This window comes from Anthonomus grandis, chromosome 4 (genome assembly GCF_022605725.1).
Source record: "Anthonomus grandis grandis chromosome 4, icAntGran1.3, whole genome shotgun sequence".
Taxonomy (NCBI): Eukaryota; Metazoa; Arthropoda; class Insecta; order Coleoptera; family Curculionidae; genus Anthonomus; species Anthonomus grandis.
Genome location: NC_065549.1, coordinates 19,272,080 through 19,295,269, shown reverse-complemented (window position 1 = coordinate 19,295,269; position 23,190 = coordinate 19,272,080). Strand labels below are relative to the sequence as shown.

Sequence of the window (23,190 nt, the reverse complement as noted above, 5' to 3'; positions counted from 1 at the left end):
TAGCGTCTTCACATCTAACAAAAGTACTTAACGTTAAAAATATGGTGTGGCATTTTAGTGAAGCTGGGCATGGAAAAGGTGCGCCAGATGGTGTCGGCGGGTGCTTGAAGCGCACTGCGGATAGCTTAGTAGGAAGAGGAAAAGATATATCCACTTTAGAAATACTGATTCAAGAACTTAAGCAAGCTTGCAAAGGGATCCACATTATACCGATTGATGACCAAAACTTTATCGAAATGGACAAACTGGTTTCAAATGACATTCCAAGTTTTAAAGGAACATTGCGAGCCCACCAGTTAGTATGGCATCGTACTGAACCGAATACCATCTATGTTAGAAGGCTGAGCTGCCAAAATTGTCATACAACTTGCAGTCACTACAACTTGGGCAAATTGGTGTATAAATCTCATAATATTTTGGAAGATGGAAAGGATGATGATGACGACGATAATTTCTGGTTCACCAGTTCACGAACGCCTACAATACAATGACATTTATGGATCTGACAGTGATACAAGTGATGATATACCACTTTCAAAAATTAAAAAAAAAACAGATTCACCAGTTTAAAAAAAATATGTTTGTTGTTTTGAAATTGTTGGGAAAAAAATTTATCGACATTATGTGGCGTGTATATTATCCGTAGATTCAAACAAAGAATATACTGTTAAATTTTTCAAAAAAACTGGAACTAAAACGTTTGAATATCCAGAAATACCAGAATAGCTGTCAAAATAGCTGTCATTGAAGAACAGGAAATTCAAATGGTATTAGATCCTCCTAAGTATCTTGAGAAGAAAGACGAATACCTTTTTAAAAATTTAAGTTCCATCCCAAACTTGTTTTAGGAAATAAGTGTTGTTTATAACATTTTTATAAATTATATAAGATTACTTACTTTCTTACTGTCAGTTATAAAAATCATTAAAAGAATAAAGTTTCATTTTGAATCATGTTTTTTATTTAAATCTATTAAAATGCATTAATTTTATAGTTTAAAATAATTTAAAAAACTAAAATTTTTGTACTAGCAAGAAAATAGATCATGTCCGTGGTCATGACATGTCACGTCCGTGTTCCACCCAAATAATTTTTTTGAAAATTTGGCCAAAATATATTTTATTCAGCTCGACCGCTATGGTCATTCTATAAACTAATTTACTTTTATTGGATTTATTAATCAAAATCACATTTTAAAACGAATTTATTTAATTTCATTTGTACTAGTATTATCCGGTCATTTTTTAAGAATAACCCATTAATGATAACATATTTTTCACCACTCTGGCCTAAATATTCTTTAAATTGTTATTGTTTTTCAAAATTTTATATGGCGTATGTTTTTCTCCTGCTCTTTTGTCATAGATTTCATTTAATCAATTAAAGATTTTTTGCATACCCTTTTATCAAGCTAATTACGGTTTTTCTCTCCCCATTATGATGAGAACATGTAATGAGACCATATTGCAGGCAACCTACTAATATGTTTTAAATCGAAAATGGCGTATTATTTTATAGCGACAACGTATAAATTGTAATATTACTCTAATTATAAGTTTTTTGGTTATACGTTGATTTTTCTAATGAGAAATAAATAATTTAAATATATATTTTATGTGTAATATAACTTCAGCATAAGAAACAAACTGAATATTCAGAACCACTTATAAATGTATAATTTTTAAGACATTCAATATTACATATTCATAAAAAGCACAATTTATTTAATAGCATTATACTAATCGCCCTGTATATACACACAAAAACAACTCTTATAAGTAAAAGTATCCAAGTCATGAGTATTCAGTATAGATATACATCTCGAAAAGCCCAAAAGTGTAACATAATCAAAATATTGTTGATTTTATTGAAATTATTAATAATTCATAACCTGCTCTTTAATAAACATCCACCAATAAATCTTTGAAATGTTTGTTTTTCTTTGCAACTTACGCTAAGGCCATATAATAAAGGCATTAGTAAGCATATTTAAACAGAAATAAATAGCGTATTTAATTTTCATTACATTTTGAAATTGACTTTGAAATCATAGTGTGGTTTCTGGTGTTCTTTTCTTTTTTTTTTTCAAAAAATAATCATTGATGGTCATGTCGTGGATCAAAAAGATATTTCAAGGCAAAAAGAAAAACTTCAAACATATTGAGGAAAGTATTAAAGATCTGGAGGCTAGAGAGGATGTTTTATTAAAACGTCAAGTCGAATGGGAGCAACAAGTTGCGACTTGCGAAGAAGCCATAAGGAACAACGTTTCTGATAAAAAATGTAAGTATTAAATAATCTCTATGATCACTTATGTGAGTGATACTTTACTAAAAGGGTCATTCTTATTTTTATTTTTTAAGCATTTTCCTGAGATTCTTATTATTTTAAGCCAATGCTACGTAATTCCTTTTCGTCACATAGAGGATATTCTTAAAGTTATGAGAAGTGCTTTGAAAAAGAACATCCAGCTTTTTAACAACTAATTGAATTAAAGAAGAATTCCAATCATTATTTTAAATAAACAAAAATTGAATTTTGTATTTAAATTTGTGTTTACTCTAGAAAAATTTAAAATTCAAATAAAAGGTATATAAAATAAAATTTTAAATACAAAAAAGTTAATAATTATAGAAAATTTTGTTTTTATTAATTGAAGGAATGTATTAATTTTGTAAATATATTTTGATCTGAATTATAAACTTTCTTTCTGCTAGGATATTATAAGCGATTTATGAAGATCTTAACTTTAAAATAACTAAAAGTTTTCTTAAAAAAAAGGAAAACGAAATTTCTTTATTTTTTTTTAATAAATGGAATAAATGGGAAAGCAGAAGAAAATTGATTAGACATTGAAATTAATAACAAAAAATAAGGCGATTAAAAGTATGTGAATTCTGATAAATTTTAATCTTAATAATGATTTTTTTATTTGGAATTACGTTACTACGCGAAAAAAAAATTAAGAAAAATTTGAAAATACAGATACTGGAAAAAGTTTTTTAAGCAAATATATATGACTGTAAAATAAAATTTTTTATTTGTGGTTCCTTTTAAACCGTCTATAATTTTTTTTAATGTCATATAAATGTTTTTCATATACATTTTAATTGTAATAATATTCTGAAAGCACTCTAAAAGGTCATATTTTGGGAATATTTAGTTTGGACATACTAGGAATGTCCATTTCAAAGACACTTTTTCCTGAAATGCTTTACTAGAAGTTTTACGACATTCCTAAGATGTTCTAAACACTCTATTGTGTAGCTTTCTGTAATATTCATGGTTTGTTTTTTCATTATTAGGAATGAGTCATAAATAAGTAATAAGCGATTATAATTCTTGATCTCCGATAGCATTAATTTAAAATATTTGCTAAATGAGCTAACACAATCTTTTTTTAATATTAATGGAATTGTAAAAAATCTTCAGTATGGATTACTTATTTTATCTTCAATCGCCTCTGTTGCAGGCATATTTTTGATCCTGGTACATATACAGGGTGTCCCATATATAATGGTAAATTACTTAACAGCAGATTAATTTTTAAAAAAGAATAAGGTTAAGTTAAATCTTTATAGTCCGAAGACAACCAAGATACAGGGTGATAAACTTAATGTAATTTTTTTTTTGTTTTTGAACTTTGGCCATGGCCCATGAGTTTATTTATTCTTCATTTTTAACAATATTTGGATAATGGGTTTTTTATGTCAAACCTTAAAATTAACCTTTTTTAAAATGATGTCATAAAGCTAGCAACCTTTACACCTTAAAATCTCGGTACGATTCACCCTTTTACAGATATTTACATTTAAAGTTTTCAATGAGCTCAAGTTAAAATTTTATTTTCCTAGTTAAGAAGTAGTAGTCAGGACTTATGTTCTTGTCAGCTATTTTGACGAGTGGTTATAAAAATTGAAACTCATACATCTAGTAACGTTACCTATTACCTTTTATTGCTTAGCTGCAGCTGAGAATTATGTTTTAAGATTCGGCGATTTTTCAGTAAAAGAATTTTAAAATGTACAAATGGAGGTCATGCCGTTCATTTACTGGGAAATATTCAGAATTTTTATTTTTTGTATTTGGTCATTCATTCGAAGTGTAATAAAGCAATTTAAATAGTTTATGAATGTTTTTTTTTGGAGTGCATTGAAAACTTTAAATGTAAATATCTCGAAAAGGGTTAATCGTAGCGAGATTTTTGAATTGTACCTTTTTTAAGTAAAACTGACAACACAATACATACAATAATACATAAAAAATTGAGTTATATCAAATCTAAAAAGTTACTGAGTTTAATTTATGGCAATAGTTCAAAGTTAATCACCCCGTATCTTAGTTGTATTTGACTTTCGGACTAGGAAAATTTAACTCATTTTTGTTTTAAAAAGAATCTGCTGTTAAATTATTTACCAATATTTATGGGACATCCTCTATATAAAAATTTAAATTTTAGTGGCCTTAAGGATGTTAGAAAAAAAGCGAAGGTTAGAAAAAAATCTCAGACGATTGGATTGTCAATTAAACAAGTTGAATTTTTACATGGACAAACTGAGAACCTTCCAAATTGATGCCGCTATAGCGCCTTCTCTTAAAAGAACAGGAATTAAAAAGTAAGATTTATCTTGTTACTTATACTGATTGCTACGTTGCATATAACTCAGAATGTCCTACTATATCTTATTGGTATCTTATATCAATAAAATCTGTTTATATAGTATATAGTGTTTAATTTTTACAATTTTATCCCCAGTCCTTATGGCTTAAATGTTTTGTGTTTATTGTTTTCCCTTGCGTTATTTGTTTTATGTTGCTTATTATATTTAATTCTATCTAAGTTATTGTGCCTGACCCTATTTCACATTATGTTTTAATATAATTTACTGAATTTATAAAGTAATTAATTTTTCCATTATATTATTGATAAATAATTTGTATTATTATTATTATGCATTACAAAAAGGTGTTTTCAGTACAATTTTAAAAGCAAACAATGGGCTATAGTAGATAATGTTGATAGATTTTTTGGTCCAATGAAAAATATGTGGTAAACACAACTTACAAGTGCTACATAGCCTCTAGCCACGTACCATTTTACCGACGACTTACTTGAAAAAAGAAAACTATTAAATGTAAGAATTATATTCATTACTTTTGTATAACTTTCAGAGGCAAAGGGGATGTCAAAAATATCATGGAACAGATTCTTAAGCAAAATCAGGAGACATTAATTGCTCAGGATACTTCTGTTTCAGATGAAGAAGATCTAGTTGAATTTTTGGAAGCTTTGCAAAGCGAGTATGCAGAAAATAATTCAGTAAGTTTATTAAATACGTGTTAGCATATGTACAAAAATTAGTACAGAAGGACTAATCTACTCTTTTTTACATTGAACTTGCAACTAGTTCTGACATCCGTATTTGCCAAAAACTTCAGGCAATCAACGCTTTATAATTATGTATATACAGGGTGTTCCGTTGATCATGTTACAAACTTCTAGGGTAGATAAAAAACGTAAAAAAAAAAGAATAGTTCATAACAAAGGTCCGGAAATGCTTCCTCAGGGAGCTGGAGCTCTTTGAAGATAACCTTTAAAAACTATAGTTTTCGTTTTATAGCTTTGTAACTACTTCAGCTACCGCAAACAATGTTGAGACATAAATTATTGGTAGTACGTTTATTCTTTTGAACTTACTAAACAAAAATAATTTTAACCAGAGGCGTGGAAATCAGGGGGAAATTTAACCCCATTTATCTAAGACTTCAATTTTTGCCCATTTTTAATCAATCATCGAACTACCGTTGCGTGTTTCATTGGTCACGACCAAAGTGCCTGGAGTTCCTCTAGGCAGTAGACGTTGTATGGTAATGAAAACTCTGTCTTTTCCAGATTTTTCTGATAAAAACAGTACAAAGTTGATTACTAAATCGTAAATATGGGAATAGATTGGCATAAAATGTAATAATAAGCATATCAGCAATGGCCATTTTTAAAACGAATTATCAGATTATGATGCTGCTATGCCTTGTGCATAAAAAAAAGGTGCTCTTAGCAAAAATCGCTAAATATCACCGTTTTTGTAAAAATTGACTAAAATAAATTAAGATACAACACCAAAATTAATTACTTTATTAATAATGCTAAAGTTCATTTTCCGAAAAGCTATAGTGCATGTTAAGAAGGTTCCGGCATTAATAAAATCATTTTAAAATGCCTTAAGTTAATTTACTACCAAATTAATCAAGTGCTACCTTAACTTTTTTTAAGACAGTTGTGACAGTTTAACGGTGATATTTAGCGATTTTTACTGAGAGCATCTTTTTTATGCAAAATCGATAAGAATATCATAATCTGACGTACAAAAGGGCAGAAATTGAATGCTTAGAGAAATGGGGTTAAATTTACCCAATGCTCCCCTTGGTTCGCACGCCCCTGCTTACAATAATTTTTGTTTATTAGGTTAAAAAGGATAAACGTACTAAACATAATTTATTTCTCAAAATTGATTGCAGTAGCTAAAACAGTTCCGAATCTATAAAACGAAAACTATAGTTTTAAAGGTTATCTTCAAAGAGATCTAGCTCCCTGAAGCATTTCTGGACCCATGTTCATATGAACTAGTCTTTTTTTTGACGTTTTCTATGTAGTCTAGAAGTTTGTAACATGATCAATGGAACAACCTGTATAGAAAAAAATTCAATCACCAAATTCAGCAGCAACAATAAATAAATTGATTTTGTACATATAAAGAATAATTAGGTTATTCATATAGAAATTAAACAAAATAAGGCACAATATTGTAGCTTTAGGTACCCAATTCGTTCCATCAGTGATGGATGAGTCAGTGATCACTGATCCATTCACTGACAGTATTGTTAATCTTAAGATGTTAACATCTGTGTAGGGAACCCCTAAAAACATTGTGTTTTTAGGAAGTCACACTAAAAAATAAATTTGCTTAATTTTTTTTGCTGGATGTCGCTCAAAAGATATTTAATTTATGCCTAAATATTTATGTCCTTTATACTAACTGACAATAATTAAAAACTATTTACACTGCTTTACGTTATAATTTCAATATCTTTCTAGATAACCAGTCCAATCAACTGTGAAGCTGGTCCACAGAAGGACAATCAAATTTGTAGCGGTCAAGGAACAAGCACTGAGAAAGCCGTTGTACACTTGCACAGTTTTAAATAAACTTAAAATTTCATATTACTTAAACATGTTTATTATATAACTCTTATAGTTAACAATTTGTTTAATTATTTTTCTTTAAGTAATTATCATAATTTACCAAAACTTGCTGCATGTCAGCATATCCAGCTAATTCGCATGCTTCTTTTAAGCCTAGCCACCTTAAATCTTGATGTTCATGGGACAGCTTAACTTGGGCAGAAGGATTAATTAGTTCTGCTAACCAGTAGTGCACAATTTTTGGTTTTCCTTTAACCTCATAATTTAAGGTCGTTTTGGTATCCTCGAAAACTTTAAGGTCAGATTCCTGTAGTCCGGCCTCTTCAACAGTTTCTCGATAGGCTGTTTCTATGTCGGATTCTCCTGGATCCACGTGACCTTAAAAAATGTTTATATACATATATGTAAAATAAAAAAAATATATTTTCTCAAAATATACACTAAATACCAGTATTATAAAAGTAAAGAATGAAATAAATAAAAAAGTGATTCCAATTTATACAATCAATCTCTCAAAGCCATATAAATCTCCATTTAGTAAAATTTATAATTTTCAAAAAGTTATAATAAATCAAACGTCAAATAAGAATAATAATAAGAGTTTTTTCCTTTCCTAAAACTACTTTCTCTAAATTATATTCTTCCTTATAGCACATATCGGTCAAGGAACATTCCACTTAAATATTCTAACAACTTCATCTTTGTATTTTGGCACTAGTCGTGTTTGTAAAAAAGAACCCAGTTTTGTTCTGTACAAATGGTGACAAGCGCTCTGAGACAATGTCATTACTAGAAGTGGTGAAACATTATTCTCAACACGCAAGAACATTTTTTCAAAAGGATATGCCTTTAAATATTACCGAATTACTGGTGAGAAGTAATCTAGAAAAAAGTCATAAAGCATCTTTATAAAAAGTGATTTTACTCTTTTAATTTTCTTCATGAAATTTTATATGTTGTCTTTTGAATGTCATTTAGTTTTTATCATATTTGTTGCAAAATAATAAGTATGCAGGGTTTCAAAGTTGAGTCACTTTTTTTAACACCCTGTAGAACCCGTCAAAAGAAGTTGATATACCAAAAATCACTTACAGGTGTGTGCAAAAAGTTCCGGCCAAAGATAAACGTATAATTGAGGGGGTCAGAAGCCAAGGGGTCCAAGTACCAAAACGTAAATATTAAGAAATTTCAATTTTAAATATTTTTACTTATTAAAAAATTTAGAACCCTAAAATGCATGAGTTATGTACTGCAAATTTTTTGTTTTGCTTATACTTATAATTTAGGATGGATTTGAAAAATGTTTGAGCTTTATTTTATTCACAGGGCCGTACTATGGTACACGGGTGTTGGAACAATTTTGAAAAAATGCCACATAATCATTTATTTTTGTAGATAGGTAACTCGATAGGTAATAAAAATTCTCAAATAATAGAATAGACTTTAATAAAAAATAGACAGAAAGTTTTGTATTAATATTAATCATCATCCGATTCAATCATGTCACCGAGAGTATAATCTTCATCGTTTCGCCCGTTTGTTTGATGGCCTGCATTCAACGTCTGTCCTGGATTCAACGACTTATAGAAATCATGGTGTATTGGTGGTACATATGGTAGAAGCTGCATCAAGTTATTGAATTTTGCTAATTTTATTTTTGGAGGACTGTCATATAGAGCAGGTAGAAGAATTTGAAGGTCTACCACGCAAGGCAGTTTTTTTAGAAAGATCCATTTCTTCAAATGGAAAATCACTATTATAAACTTCTTTATAAAAAAGTTTCATTGGATACTTTTTTTTGAAATGTAGCCATTGCATTTTACTTATTCCTGTAAGATTTGATTTCATGATGTTGTCCATGGGAGATATAGATTAAAAATCCTCAGGCTGCATTTTTACTACAATAAATTTTCTACTGAATCCTGCTATAAAATTAACCCAATCATCGGGAATAAAAACGTGAGTTAGCCGTCTCTTTGGTTTTTCAATAATGGCAAAATCTTGATCGCATTCCATAAAGGAATGTCCCGAAACCAAAAAACGGTGGTCAACACTTTCGATATGTGTAAATTGCACAATATACAACCAAAATTTTATTATGTTCTTGTTCTTGTTTTGACCACCACAGTTATCACTCAATGCATCGATGTGGGTCACTGTTTTTGGCAAACTTTCAATATACTTCATCAAACATGACATGACTTCTTGAGAACCTTTCGACCCTTCACCTTCATGCCACATGTACATATTACCAATTCCGGATGATAAATCGTGGATTCCTAGATGTGCCATAGCTGGCGCAAATAATATACTTTGCTGCATGTCAAATGCGGAGAGGGTAAGGTTTTTTGTAGATCAAAACAAATAGCACGTTTTTCTGGACACTGTCTTGCTGATTCCTTGGCGGCGTTTTTTAAATTTTTGGCTGCTTCAGCTTGACGTAAATGACGATCATGCTCTCTGGCAACGCGGGAGCCCTCTTCAGATTCTGGATCACAAGAATTTTTCTGAGTAATGAACGTGTCACACTTTGTACATGTGTCTGAATATGGTCGGTGAAAAGCTAAGTTGAAATGGGTATTAAAAATGTTGCGGTATTTGCTCAGATTTAATGGTCGGGCTTCTTTTTCGTGACAAAATTCTTTGTATAGCTTGTACATTTTTGTTACATTTAACTCGGGACACAAATATTTGCGATTCGGATTGTCTTTTCTAGTATAATGACTCACAAATTTTGGGAATGAGTTTATATGCTGTTTTGCTAAGTTTAAAGACTCATCGTCTATTTTATTGCTAGGGACATGTCTTCCCCTTTGATCCGTTTGGACGACTCCAGGCTCCTTCTTTTTCTTTGTGACGTTATAAAACCGTTTGCGGCTAATATCTAGAGTTCTCAGAAAAAACTCTTTGCATACACGTTTATTTTGAAGTTTTATCACAGTGCTAATAGTCTTTTGTCTGGTGATTTTTAGACAGTGCATTTTTGGAGCATTATTTTGTATGTATGATGCAATAAAGGTGCTCTGTAGATCCCATCCATTAGTTTTGTTTCCAAGATTCCAATAATCAGTAAAAATTGTGTTTCTAACTTCCTCCATAAAATTTTCTGTACACTTGTATCTGCATGTATGGTCATAAGCCTTAACAGATTTTGCATGATGTAGTTCACCCTTGCGACCAACGTATTCCTGGCCACTGTTTCTTCGAACTTTTAAACAATTTCTTTTCCATGTCGCAGTTTTACGAACCCTTTTTCTGGACTTCCCATTCCCAGCTTCATTCAAGTTTTGCACTTCAGCATCATCGCCACCACTGCTACTTGGAACATAATCTCCATCTATATCAGAGTTGTCTGAGAATGGCTCTGAAAAAGAGTCATTTTAATAAAATCTGTTGTAGGTATTTAAATAATAACGAAAAAAATGCAATTATTATGATTATGTTCTTAGTTCCATATGAATTTGTAATGCTATAATGAAAAGAAAACTCAATTTGTATTATCATAACCTTAAAAAATTGATATCATAAAATATGTACCTTAATTTTTATTTTAAATAGAAATTTTTCTTGCTACAATAACTACTTACTTCTTTCATCATCTGATGTAAGCATTTTGAAATTAAAAATGCACTTCGATCACTATTTTTCACTATTTTAGTATGACAACTGACACTGACAAAATCATTAGTAATCAACAGAATATAACAGTTTCCTTGGCTGCAAATGGATCCAAGTATACTTGGACCCGTTTAGCTCTAAACAACTGTTAAGATATGGTAAGTAGTACATTTTCTTATTTATAGATGGAGCCATTAAGACTTGTTTTATGCTTGGATTTCTTTGCCACCAAGTAAATGTATATATTAAGTTTTGATTTCTGCACTTAACTCAATATTGAAAAAAACTCGACTTGGACCCCTTGGCTTCTGACCCCCTCAATTATGCCCTACAAAAAAAGTGAAAAATTAAAATTCACAACAGTGTTTTGGCCCTTCCTGAATCCAAACTGCTCCTCCCCTAAAAGTGTATTTGCCTTCAGATACAACACCATTCTAGAAGTTATACATTTTTCTTATACCTTTGCAAAGGCTGGGAGCAAGGAGATTGGGCGGTAGGTAGAAACATCCTTTTTATTTCCCTTTTTAAAGATAAGAATTATGATTGCCTGTTTTAGATAACATGGAAAAGTGTTTTCTTTAAAGGAAATATTTAAAAGTTTTGTAAGCAGCAATATAATTATGTCTTTAATTACCTTAATAAGTTTAATGGAGAGACCAAAGATATATTTCTAGAGAGCATCGCATATCGAGCTATCGACAATTGCAAAATTTCAGGTTCTTTGTGACTTATGATTTCTGAGATAATTAAAACACCTTGTTTTCAAGAAAAACAAAAACTTACTATTTGGCAATGGCCTAAATGTACTTGACATTTGTTTTTTAATAATTTAAATATATAGACTTCGGCTATATATTATATAGGAACTTAATGTTAATTATTTTGATATATGGATATTAAGATTTTATTCAAATTTCATTAAATAATCTGAAGTACACAATTTATCATTAAAATCAAAATTACTACCTAGCTCTCCAAATACTTTAATGTAAGTAAAAGGCTGTTATAAATTGCACAAAATGTTTTATCTATTACCATGTAATTGCTTTAAATTTATAATAATAGGTTTTAAATTTACAATGATAACTTCTGATTACCTTTTGGTGGGGTCCAATGATGAATTCCATAGGAAGTTTGCAAGAGCAAATATTCAATCTTTTCAGCAACTCTCCTAAACACTACAAGTCCAGCTGCAACCTTCCCCATTTTGTTTTTAGTTTAATTATAATAAATGATCCTCGTTTCCCCTTGTAATAACTAAGTAGAAATGTTGCAATACTTGCAACTAGAAAATAAACAAGATTTGAACAGGGTTGCCACTAGTATTAATTATTTTTCTATTTATCATACAATGTTAAGATTCTCCAAATGCTTTGTGTAGAGCCTTAGCTTCTGTCAAAGAAATTGGTTTCAGGGCAAATCCCTCTAGACGGGGTTCATGTTCAAGATCTCGTAACTGGTGAACTTTTGTTTTTATTTCTTCATGAAGATCCTTAACACCTTGTTCAGCATTAGTTAGCTCTAAAAAAGTTAGATAAAACTTATTTACAGAAAATAAAAAATGCTTAAAGATGTACCTTGCTTCAGGATATGTTTACATTCCTGAGTAGGTCTTTCAACATAAATTGAACCAACTTGAATCCAGCTGGTTCGCTCATAAACCTGCTCTAATGCCCTTAGGGCTTCTCTGTATTTGTTTTGAGCATTTGCAAGTTCTAGTTTTTCCTCTTTTAAGGTTAAAATGTCTTGGGCCACAGTTTCAACTTCTTCAAGGTATTTAAAGGATTTTTGTTGTTCTAGATCCGGTAGCGTTGACATGGGGGAGAACTATGATGTAATATGTTCGTAAGAGTGCTTTATATTAAATTATTTGTAAATTTAAGATCTAATGGAGGAATTAAATTAAAATTCTATAAATTGTTGGTCCAAATTGCAAGTAAAAGAGAAGCAACTTTTTTCGAAGTGTGGCAACGGTGACGGTAATAAATCAACAGATGCCAGCTGATCTAAAGGTGTTTATAGGCAAGCAGCGAAGAGCAGCGTTATTCATGTTATTGTACAATTTAGTACTTGGGTGCATACGTCAATAGTTTGTTAGTATCACAAATATAATTTTAAAATGCCATAAATAAAATATTTAAAAAGTACAAAATCAACATTGTCAAAAGCTTAAGCTCCAATAAAGTTTTTTTTAATTGAACATGCAAATATTATAGAAAATGACACACACTAACGACAATACTACAATTAAGGAATTCACTAACACTATAAAATCCCTTATGAAAGGTAACAGGAGGCATCTCCCTGACGGGAGTGGGCAGTCTATTCTATTGAATAGTCTGACTCCACGAATTTAATAAAGATTATTAAAGATACCTGGACTGCCAATTCAATGAGAAGTAAATCACCACTACTAGGTGGCCGCCGTTTTGCGTTCCTTTCGATGTTGGTCACTTTGACAAATTTCAATGTTGCCAATTGTAGAGAAATAAAACAACTAAAGTTTTTGAAAGATTATGTATATAAAAACAAAATTACATTTAGTAAAGGATTTAAGAAAGTTGCGTCAAATCTATATTACATTTTTATATATTTTATATTAGATTAGCAACAAAAGCTTGAAGCGTCTTTTGCAGTAGTCATGATTTGATCGCTCTAATGACATGTCGCGAGAGACGCTTATAAATATGGCTTTAAGTTCGTGACAGATCACATGTCAAACGTCATCATTGTCAACTTCAATACCTTTAAGCCATATTTTAGCGAGTAAGCGGCTATAAGCGTCTTTAAGACATCTCATTCGAGCGATCAAGTCATGACGTCACCGTATAAGGCGCTTTAAGTGTTTGTTAGCGGTCTCGGGACTAATAAACCCGATATATCAAAGTCAAAGGGAAGCTATACAAACAATAATAAAAAATAAATATTGATATCAATTTTTTGATATTTTTGAGTTAAGAAGCATTATATTTCTTAGTATCAATTTTAATTATATATTAATTTATTTAATATTAATATATATGAGACAGTTAAGACATCCAAACCCAATAAAAATGCAGAAAAGAATAAATTATCAAAAGAGCGAACAGATTTGCAAAAAATACAGTGAAGAATTTTTTTTTAGATAGATTTTTTATTAGTTTTTGTTTATTTCTGTGGAAAAAAAATATGAGTGAGGGAATGTTTACGCCAGTAACTTTTTTGTTTATTGTATTTCTTCTTGGGCAAATGTCTGCCCTTAATAAACGTTTTCAGGGCGAAATTAATTTGTATTTTGTTAGGAGCTAGACCTGATCCTAAAAATGTATGAGATCGGATTTAGACTCAAAACGTTTTGATAAGGTAACGCTTAAGATATCGTAAGGTAACCGAGTTAAGGCCGTCGTCCCACCAAAGATACGCGACAGCGACGCGAAGGCGATACGATTTCGCCTGGACACATTCAGACGACATGCAGTTGCCCCACCAAAGATACGCGTTTCGTGTTTCCTACGTTTAGTTTAGTTGTTCATTTTAGTTCAAAATGTCATCGAGTGAAGACGAGGACGTGGTTGCAATGTTTTGGTATTTGCGGAATAGAAAAAAAATAAAAAGGCAAAAAAAAATGGTGGGTGCATCCTTTTATTGAGAAAAATTAAAAAAAAAAAATGTTTGTTGCTGCTAAGGAGCTGCACAGACATCCATTAAAATTAAAATCTTTTTACCGAATGTCAAAGGAGCTCTTTTTAGAATTGGTCGAAAAAGTTAGACCTTACATTAAAAAAAAAATACAAATTATCGAAAAAGTGTGAGTGTTGAAGAACGGCTGTTAATTACGCTAAGCTAAGTTAATAACATGATTTTTAACGTGCAGTTGATCCATTACGTTTTAGTGCCAAACAAATTTTCTGCTATTTTTTTTATAAATGTACGTTCTTATAATAATGTAATTTAAAGAAAAACAAATAGGTATGGGGTAAATAGATTAAAAAAATTTTTTTTGCAAAATTTTTTGGCAGTATAACGTACTTATTTAATGGGGAAACATGCCATTTCTAATTATTCATCAACGATCAACGATAAGAGCTGTTAAAGAAAATATAAATAATATTATAGAACAAACTTTAATCTTTTTATTACGGTTAATACAAAGTTAAAGTATTTAATTTGGTAAAACACGTAATTGTGTTGAAATTTAATTAAAGGCACTTATTTCAAACTCGATTTCCGGTTGGATTCTGGAACTCTTGCGAATGTGTTGTGCTAGTGTGGTTTGGCCACCGATTTTCGACCTGGATACCGGTAGGGGAAGCTAAAGGTGTGACGCTTGTGCTTCTGCTATACCATTCATTGTCAGTACTTCCGTGCATCCAGGAATTTATATTGTAGTTGTGAAGAGATGATGTGGATGGCCCTGTACTAGTGTAGAATGATTAGCATTGGATGTTGTACCTGAAGACGTATTATCTAAAATGTTGTCAATAAGACCCAATACGTCTCTTTTAAATCGTCTGGTTTGTTGAGGGTTCATCTGGTTTACTTCTGGTAGTAAACTTAATAAAAACATTTTATTTGGGTCCTTGGTTTCATCTCTGTTTTTACGACTTTCACAAAACTCTACAAATGCTTTATCGGGATCAAGCAATAACACCTCTACAAAAGGACAAAGCGCTCTAAAAAATTTTGCTCGTGACGTCACACGTTTGGGCCATGCACTTCGGGTTGATTTTCGCGTGAATTCAGCTGTTGACGCTGCCGGTGTTCGTCCACGGAAGGCTGCCTGCAACGCTGCCAGACTTTGCAGATTGCCGTGAACGTTAGGACGATCTATTAGTATCTTAAAATAATTAAATCTATATCTTTAACTGCTCTTACTTTACAATTTAGTTAAAAAAAGAGTGCATCCTTATTTCTCTTTTTATAATTTAAACTTCCATTTTTTCAAATTTTATCATTTATCTAATACCTTGTTATTTGGCAATAGGAGTTCTTTCTATATAAATCTGACAACGGCGCATCTACTAGTTCTAAAATCGAAACTGTTTATTTCCGCGAAACGTGTATGTTATATTTATGTAAACTCTTCGCGTACTTTTAAATCGCAAAATCGTAATTTCGGACTAGAAAAATCCTCGGAAAAACTGGTTCTCGGTCGCGGTTTTATTTGTTTATATCAGACTTTAATACTTTAGTTCGTGTTTAATTTAATGTTTTTCTCCTAGTTTGGTTTCTAGTTTATACCAGAGTGTAAATATGCCTCAAAAGTGTTGTGTTCCGGGTTGTAACGGAAACTATAAAAACGGACCTAAAGTGCATGTCTTCGGTTTTCCTAAGGATATACCTAAATCTAAGGGGAAAATGGGTAAGAGCCATACACAGAGATGACTTTGAGCCCACAAACAACACCAAAGTATGTGAAGCTCATTTTCCTGAAGGTAGTATAATAAAGAGTACTTTATTATACGTTTTATTATACATATTAAGTTCAAGATTCCAACACAGGTAAAATTTTTACAATAGAATTATTAAAACCATGACTGAAACTTTTGAAACTTTTTTATATAGCGAGCCAGTTTGTGTTTTAACATCAAAATTTAAAACTCCATATACTTCCCATAGTTTAGATAATTTATATGCAATACTTGAAGCAATAGACCTTACTATTATTACCCTGCCTTTGGAGGAAAATGTTACCAATAATGACAACCCCGACTGTGACTTAAATCTGCCACCTACAAATACTGCTACTAAGACTGCTACCAATACCCTTGGCAATACTATTCTCGATGATGCCAAACCATCAAATGACATAAATAAAATGAAACATGTGTTCGATTTTGTCTCAAACATACTAAAAAGTTTTAAAAACATTGAAGACAACAAAATAGTGCATTCTTTAGATTTTACTTGTGAACAATTAGCTTTGCTTACAACTGCAAAGGAAAGGTACAGATATTCAAGTAGTACAATAATTTTGACTTCTATAATCTATACTATTAGTCCTCATGCATACAAGAATTTAAGAGATTATGGATCCCTAATTTTACCACATCCTCAAACTATAATGGGTATTTGTAACAAACACATGACCGATCCCCACATAGATGAAAAAAAAATGTTTTTAACTTATGCCCGAAATGTGTTTAGTTTACTAAAGGATCATGGGAGATTTGTGACACTACCTTTTGATGAAATTCATATTGACCCTTACATGGACTATAAAGGCGGTAATATCACTGGAACATCAGTCAATAATAAGTCTCTAGCTTCCTCGGCATTTACTTTTATGATTACAAGTGTGTGTTCCAGCTTTAAGGAAGTAGTTCACATAGCTCCCATCTCCAAAATTACATCAGACATACTTTATAATTTTATTAAGACAATTATTGAAAATTTAGAGGAGATTGGGTACATAGTTTTTTAATAGTGTGATAATAATGCCATTAGTCATTTTTCAACTGCAGACCAACTTAGCATTGTTTATCCTCATCCCATAGATAATCAGAGACCATTATTTTACCTATTTGACACAGTTCACTTACTTAAATGTGTATTTAATAATTGGCTTAACTCTAAACCAGACCAAAAATTTTATTTTCCTGATTTTGACAACTCGAAGAAAAAATGTGCTTCTTTTTCTGCAATTAAAAAATTACATGAACTGGAGTATACCTAAGCTTTTTAAGCTTTTAAAGTCAATATATGTATTTATGTGTATATAATAACATTTTTTACTACTTAATGGTATAAAAAAAATAAAAAAATACCTAAATACGTATGTTGAATTTTGGCGCAGATGTAGGGGAGTTGGGAGTCTGCATTTAATATTACACCATAATATTTAACCTGACATTCAACCAGAATTAAACATACCTTTGAATGTTTCCTGAACTCTATTCTATTCCTAGCATTTTTTAAAATAAGACAAATATTGAGATATTAGCATATGAAATCCCTTGGTTTTTAAAAATCGGTGGCCCACATCGATGACGTTACGCACCAAGCACTAAGGACTTGTCTTTGAGTGGGTGTTGGATCAAGTGCCTCTGATTTCCGTTTTTTAGCCTTATTTATAGCTGTTTTTTTAGTGTCCTTTGTTCTAAGCTGTGGTATTTGTTTCGTCATATCAGGTTCAGTATCTTTCACTGCAATTTCATTTTGGATCTCCGTATTTTCGGATTCAGATTCATTTCGAGATTTTCTGAATCTCTGGCAACTGGTGATGGTATATTCCCTTGTGAATCAGAGTCCGGAGCATTCGTCTTTACAAATGGCACTATAAATTGCATACTCTTATTTAAATAGTATGGCTTTTTAGATTTAGCCGATGATCCACTGGGAGGTGATTTTAAATTCCTCACAAACGCTGATCGTACATTTTTCCATTTTTGTTTACAGGTGCTTACTGCAACAAAATAAAAATTATGTAACATATATTTATTTATGTTATTTTTTAAAAACTGTTTTTTTTTTAAATTTTATTGTACCTATCACATAACCTGAGTTTTTTCTTTGTTTTTTTTTCCAGATATCTTGCCTCGGGAAGTACGTTTAATTCACTCCACTTTTATTTTGCAAGAGGACAAAGCACCATAGCAAAAATTATCTTTGAAACAACAGATGCTATTTGGGAATGTCTACATAACCAATATATGCCAATTCCCAATCAAGATCAATGGAAAATCATAGCCGATAGATACGATAAATTATGGAAGCTGCCTAACTGCCTGGGGTCGATCGATGGAAAACATATAAGAATACAAAAAACGCCTAAAACTGGCTCTGAAAATTTTAATTATAAATCGTTTCACTCGCTTGTTTTGATGGCTTGTAGTGATGCTGATGGGAATTTTATTATGATCGAAACTGGTTATGCTGGAAGAAATAGTGATGGTGGAATGTTTAAAGCATCGCGAATGGGTCGGTGGCTACCACAGGAATTATTAGATTTGCCAGAACCCAAGCCTCTGCCTCGTGATGAAACTGGTCAAAATTTTCCGCATTACTTTGTTGCTGACGAAGCATTTCCGCTTCAAAAATATCTTATGAGACCGTATCCGAAAAGAAGGCTAAATAACAAAAATCGAATATTTAATTACCGATTAAGTAGAGGTCGCAAATCTGTTGAATGTTCATTTGGCATGATGACTGCAAAATGTCAGGTGTTATCAACTGCAATTCGTTGTAAAACAGTGAAATCTCTAAATCGTATCGTTCGTTCAGTTTGCATTCTTCATAACTATATTCGTAAAAAAGAAGGAAAACCCTATACAGAGTATGATGCAGATGATGAAGGGGAAGAAGATATTAATGACAGACCAGCTGATATGTTTGCCAATAACCAAGAATTAATTACTTTATCTGCGTCGAATGCACAAAACTTAAGAGAATATTTATCTCAGTACTTTCTATAAGTGCCTCTACCTTGGCCATGGAAATATACCATTAATATTTAGAACCTTTGTAATTTTAATTTTTTACAAAATACAGTGCTGTCACGATAAAAAGAACAATCCATTTAAAATTTGGGATCTATAATTTTTTTAAATCGAAAAAATGCCCAATTTTTTTTTTATTGCGGGTTTTTTTATACAAAAATTGCTTATACAGGGCAGCCTGCAAAAAAACTTTTCTTAAAAAAAAAATTGGGCTGTGTATAAATAACTTTTGTTTCTTTTATCGTGAAGGCCTGAATTACCTGCGCTGTTTACTTCCTTGGCTACTGCTGCCCAAGCTTTTTCAGTCAAATCTTTTCGCGAATATTCTGATAGCTTATAATTATATAAACAAGCATGTTTTTCTATAGCATCTACTAATTTTGAATTAAAATCCAGTTCAGCATTTTGTTGTACCATAATAAACAAAAAAACAAAACTTCGATAAATGAAAAAAAACGCCAACACACACAGCTTGAATGTTGCTTCGCAACTGACACGTCCAGTCTCCCGGCAACACGAAGGCAACACGCACAGAACACAAATATATAGGCGACACGCATTTGGATGTGTCTTCGGCGCAGCGTTGGTGGGGACAAAATGATTTTAAAACATGGGTTCGACACGAAAGATACACGCTGGCGACATTGCGGAGATGTGGCGTCGCTGTCGTGTATCTTTGGTGGGACGACGGCCTAAAGGTACGTTTTCGGTAGGACTGCTGGCCGTCGCGGCTGGCAGTTATGCACACATTTAATGAAAACCAATGCAAGAGTTTTTAGTTAAACGACTCGGCCGTTGCGTCTCGATATTCGGCAGTAGACTGCCGCATCTTGTCTGCTTTGACACCAGTCTAGACGCGTCCGCCAAGGATTACTTCGTGTTTTTTGTATTTTGATTTTTAATAAGTAATAAATAATAATTAGTTGTTGCTTTTAATACAAAATGAGTAAAACATTATCCAATGAAGAAGGCGAAATGTTGATTGAAGAGGTTAGTAAATATCCACAAGTATATGACCACGGAAATAAGGATTTTAGGAATATAGATATTCGAGAAAATATTTGGAAGAACATTAGTGATGCTATAAGAAAAGATCGTAAGTACACATCAATAATAATATAATAAATACTTATTTATATGCTGCATAGCCTTGAACTTAAACACTAAAACACTTAAAATAAATAAGCTTGTTTAATAATTTATTATTCTTTGACAAAAATAAAATTGCACCGTTTATAATTAACTAAAAAAATAAAATAAATTTAAGTTAACTGCTTAACTACTTGTTCGCAAAACTCTAGCATTTTGCTATTCAAGTGCTCCTTGCTCCATAAAATAATTTTTGAACTGATCTCTAACATCAAAACCTTCCGCATTCGCATAACCACCAAATCCAGTCAAATTATGAAGGTTTTTAGGTAAAGTTTCTATTGGATCATATTCATAATAGGGCTGTATATTATTTTCTAGATAAGCATCTCGTAATAAATTATGCAAAGCACAAGTTGCCATTACTAGTTTATCACAAGTTGCTGCCTTGACGGCGTATAAAATGGCTATGGGCGTATAAAATATTCTAAAAACTTGACACATTAACCCAAAAGCATTTTCGGTTACTCGTCGAGCTCTATATAGCCTTTAATTAAAAACTGTTTTATTATGGTCAGACCTCGCAGAACGTTTACTAAATGGTTTCTGCAAATGCTTATGTAGGCAAAAGGCTTCATCTCCTATAACTACATAGGACAACACTTTGTTAGTTCCTGGACGTGCCTTATCAGCAGGAAATAATCGACCAGAATATACAAGATTTCCCATTTCAGATTTTGTAAAAACTTTCTCTTTCCCATAGGATCCAATATCAACAAAAAGAAATTTGTAGTTAGCATCGACCATTGCCAGTAGCACAATAGAAAAATAATCTTTATAATTAAAATACAACGAACCAGTTTTATTTGGGCAAAACATACGAATATGTTTTCCATCAATAGCGGCAGCGCAATTAGGAAAGTTCCATTTTTTCCAAAACTCTATTGATTTTTCTTCTAAATCAAAACATGTTGGTGGTTTTAAAAAAATTGGCCTTAATCTCTGGTGAACTGAACTCTGGTTTCAGCAAATGCTTATGTAGGCGAAAGGCTTCATCTCCCATAACTACATAGTACAACACTTTGTTAGTTCCTGGACGTGCTTTATCAGCAGGAAATAATCGACCAGAATATACAAGATTTCCCATTTCAGATTTTGTAAAAACCTTCTCTTTCCCATAGGATCCAATATCAACAAAAAGAAATTTGTAGTTAGCATCGACCATTGCCAGTAGCACAATAGAAAAATAATCTTTATAATTAAAATACAACGAACCAGTTTTATTTGGGCAAAACATACGAATATGTTTTCCATCAATAGCGGCAGCGCAATTAGGAAAGTTCCATTTTTTCCAAAACTCTATTGATTTTTCTTCTAAATCAAAACATGTTGGTGGTTTTAAAAAAAATGGCCTTAATCTCTTGCAAAGTGCATCTAGGGTTTCTTGTACTATAATACTAATATAACTGTAGAAAATTCGAAATGAAAATGACAGTGATCGAAATGTCTCTCCGGTTGCCAAGTACCTGAAAAAAAAATTGTGCTAATAATATATTATTAAACAAAAAAATGATTTTGGGAAGTTATGTGATTATGCTTATGCAGGGTGTGTCAGCAAGGCGTATGGCTAAAAAAGCGTCTAAACGGTAACAGGTAGAAGAAAAAGTTCAAGAAAAATGATAAAAATTTGCAAACTAAAAATACTTTTAGATATACAGTAGATACTTTAGATATAAAGTATTTTTAGTTTTGTCAACTTTACTTTAGCTTGTATCGTATAGGCGTTATTTTAGCTGTTGCTGACATACATACCCTGTATATACATATATTATAAACCATGTAACAATATTGTGTCTAGTAAAATTGATGCATTCTTTGTATTGAAGGTGAATTATGCAAAAGTCGTTGGAAGAATATAATAAACAATTATTTGAAGCACAAGCGGAAAATGCCTACAGGCAGCTCTACTCTTACTAAGCAACCAAAATGGCATTTATATAAATGTTTGGGTTTTTTGAATACCGTATCCTACGAGAGACCGTAAGTGGTTAAATATAAGGATATATTTAGATTTAACTTAAGTTATTTACAGTTCTATTACTAACACTGAAAACGATGCACACACAAGTGACCATGAAGATGATTCTCATGATAATCAGTTTCTTCTTGAGGCAAATTCGCCCATGACGTTGTCAGATTCATCTCATTTATCAGAATCAGAGCCTGCCGTTAAAAAATATCGGAAGTAAACTTCAGATTCTGGAAGATCTCGAGAAGCAACTCCAAGTAGTAGCAGATCAGGGATTTCGAAAAAACAAAAGAGTCAAGTGTTGGACAATATGGATAAGAGGTCTCAGCAAAGACTGAAGCTTTTGAAAAGGATTGTCAATGACATCGAGAAAGAGGAAGACGAAGTTGACGTATTTATGCGTAGCATTGCAATGACTGTAAAAAAATGCCTAAACATAAAATTGCCAAAGCAAAATGAGTACTTTGCAAATTTTAAACGATTTACAAATGACAAACGATTACTACAATACCTCTGATTTTAACATGTACACTTTAACTAATTTGTAATATAACTTTTATTGAAATTCGTACTTACCTTAGTGTTACTGCCCACTTTTCCTCTGGCGATATCATAGTTTGGACAAAATGTGTAGCCGATTTGGTAAGATCATCCTTTATAAGGCTTAAAACAAATACAAATTGATCTTCGTTTAGACGAAAAAATTCCCTGAGTTTCTTTTCATTGCCTTTCAAATGGGATTTTACTAATAATTTATAATATCCCTCTTTTGATCAACGTCAAAAGGACACAACTTACACAACCAGGTATATTTATTAAGTTCATGGTATATATCG

At 31.6% G+C, this 23,190-nt stretch overlaps 2 protein-coding genes and 2 long non-coding RNA genes across 6 annotated transcripts; 3 read left to right on the top strand and 1 right to left on the bottom strand.

Moving 5' to 3' along the window:
- The first annotated feature begins 2,017 nt into the window (after positions 1-2,017).
- Positions 2,018-7,222, top strand: LOC126735407 (uncharacterized). Its single transcript, XM_050439377.1, has 4 exons — positions 2,018-2,283; positions 4,460-4,616; positions 5,173-5,320; positions 7,094-7,222. Exons 1-4 carry the CDS (start codon positions 2,103-2,105, stop codon positions 7,202-7,204), a joined length of 597 nt encoding a protein of 198 aa, XP_050295334.1. The 5' UTR covers positions 2,018-2,102; the 3' UTR covers positions 7,205-7,222.
- LOC126735408 (bis(5'-nucleosyl)-tetraphosphatase [asymmetrical]) lies at positions 7,213-12,318 on the bottom strand. Of its 2 annotated transcripts, XM_050439379.1 has the most exons (3): positions 12,170-12,318; positions 11,917-12,104; positions 7,213-7,579 (listed from the first exon to the last, which is right to left on the bottom strand). In XM_050439379.1, the coding sequence occupies exons 2-3, from the start codon at positions 12,023-12,025 to the stop codon at positions 7,266-7,268; spliced, it is 423 nt and encodes a 140-aa protein (XP_050295336.1). In that variant the 5' UTR covers positions 12,026-12,104; positions 12,170-12,318; the 3' UTR covers positions 7,213-7,265. The 2 variants fall into 2 exon arrangements, with proteins under 2 accessions (XP_050295336.1, XP_050295335.1); XM_050439378.1 differs by having other exon boundaries at positions 11,917-12,172.
- Positions 9,552-10,562, top strand: LOC126735410 (uncharacterized). The gene is made up of 2 exons (XR_007660394.1): positions 9,552-10,398; positions 10,440-10,562. It is a non-coding gene; the product is annotated as an uncharacterized LOC126735410 (long non-coding RNA).
- Positions 12,319-19,959: 7,641 nt separating the features above from the next.
- Positions 19,960-22,948, top strand: LOC126735317 (uncharacterized). 2 transcript variants are annotated; one of them, XR_007660369.1, is made up of 3 exons: positions 19,960-20,332; positions 22,212-22,348; positions 22,418-22,948. It is a non-coding gene; the product is annotated as an uncharacterized LOC126735317 (long non-coding RNA). The 2 variants fall into 2 exon arrangements; XR_007660370.1 differs by having other exon boundaries at positions 22,212-22,365.
- The last annotated feature ends 242 nt before the right edge of the window (positions 22,949-23,190 follow it).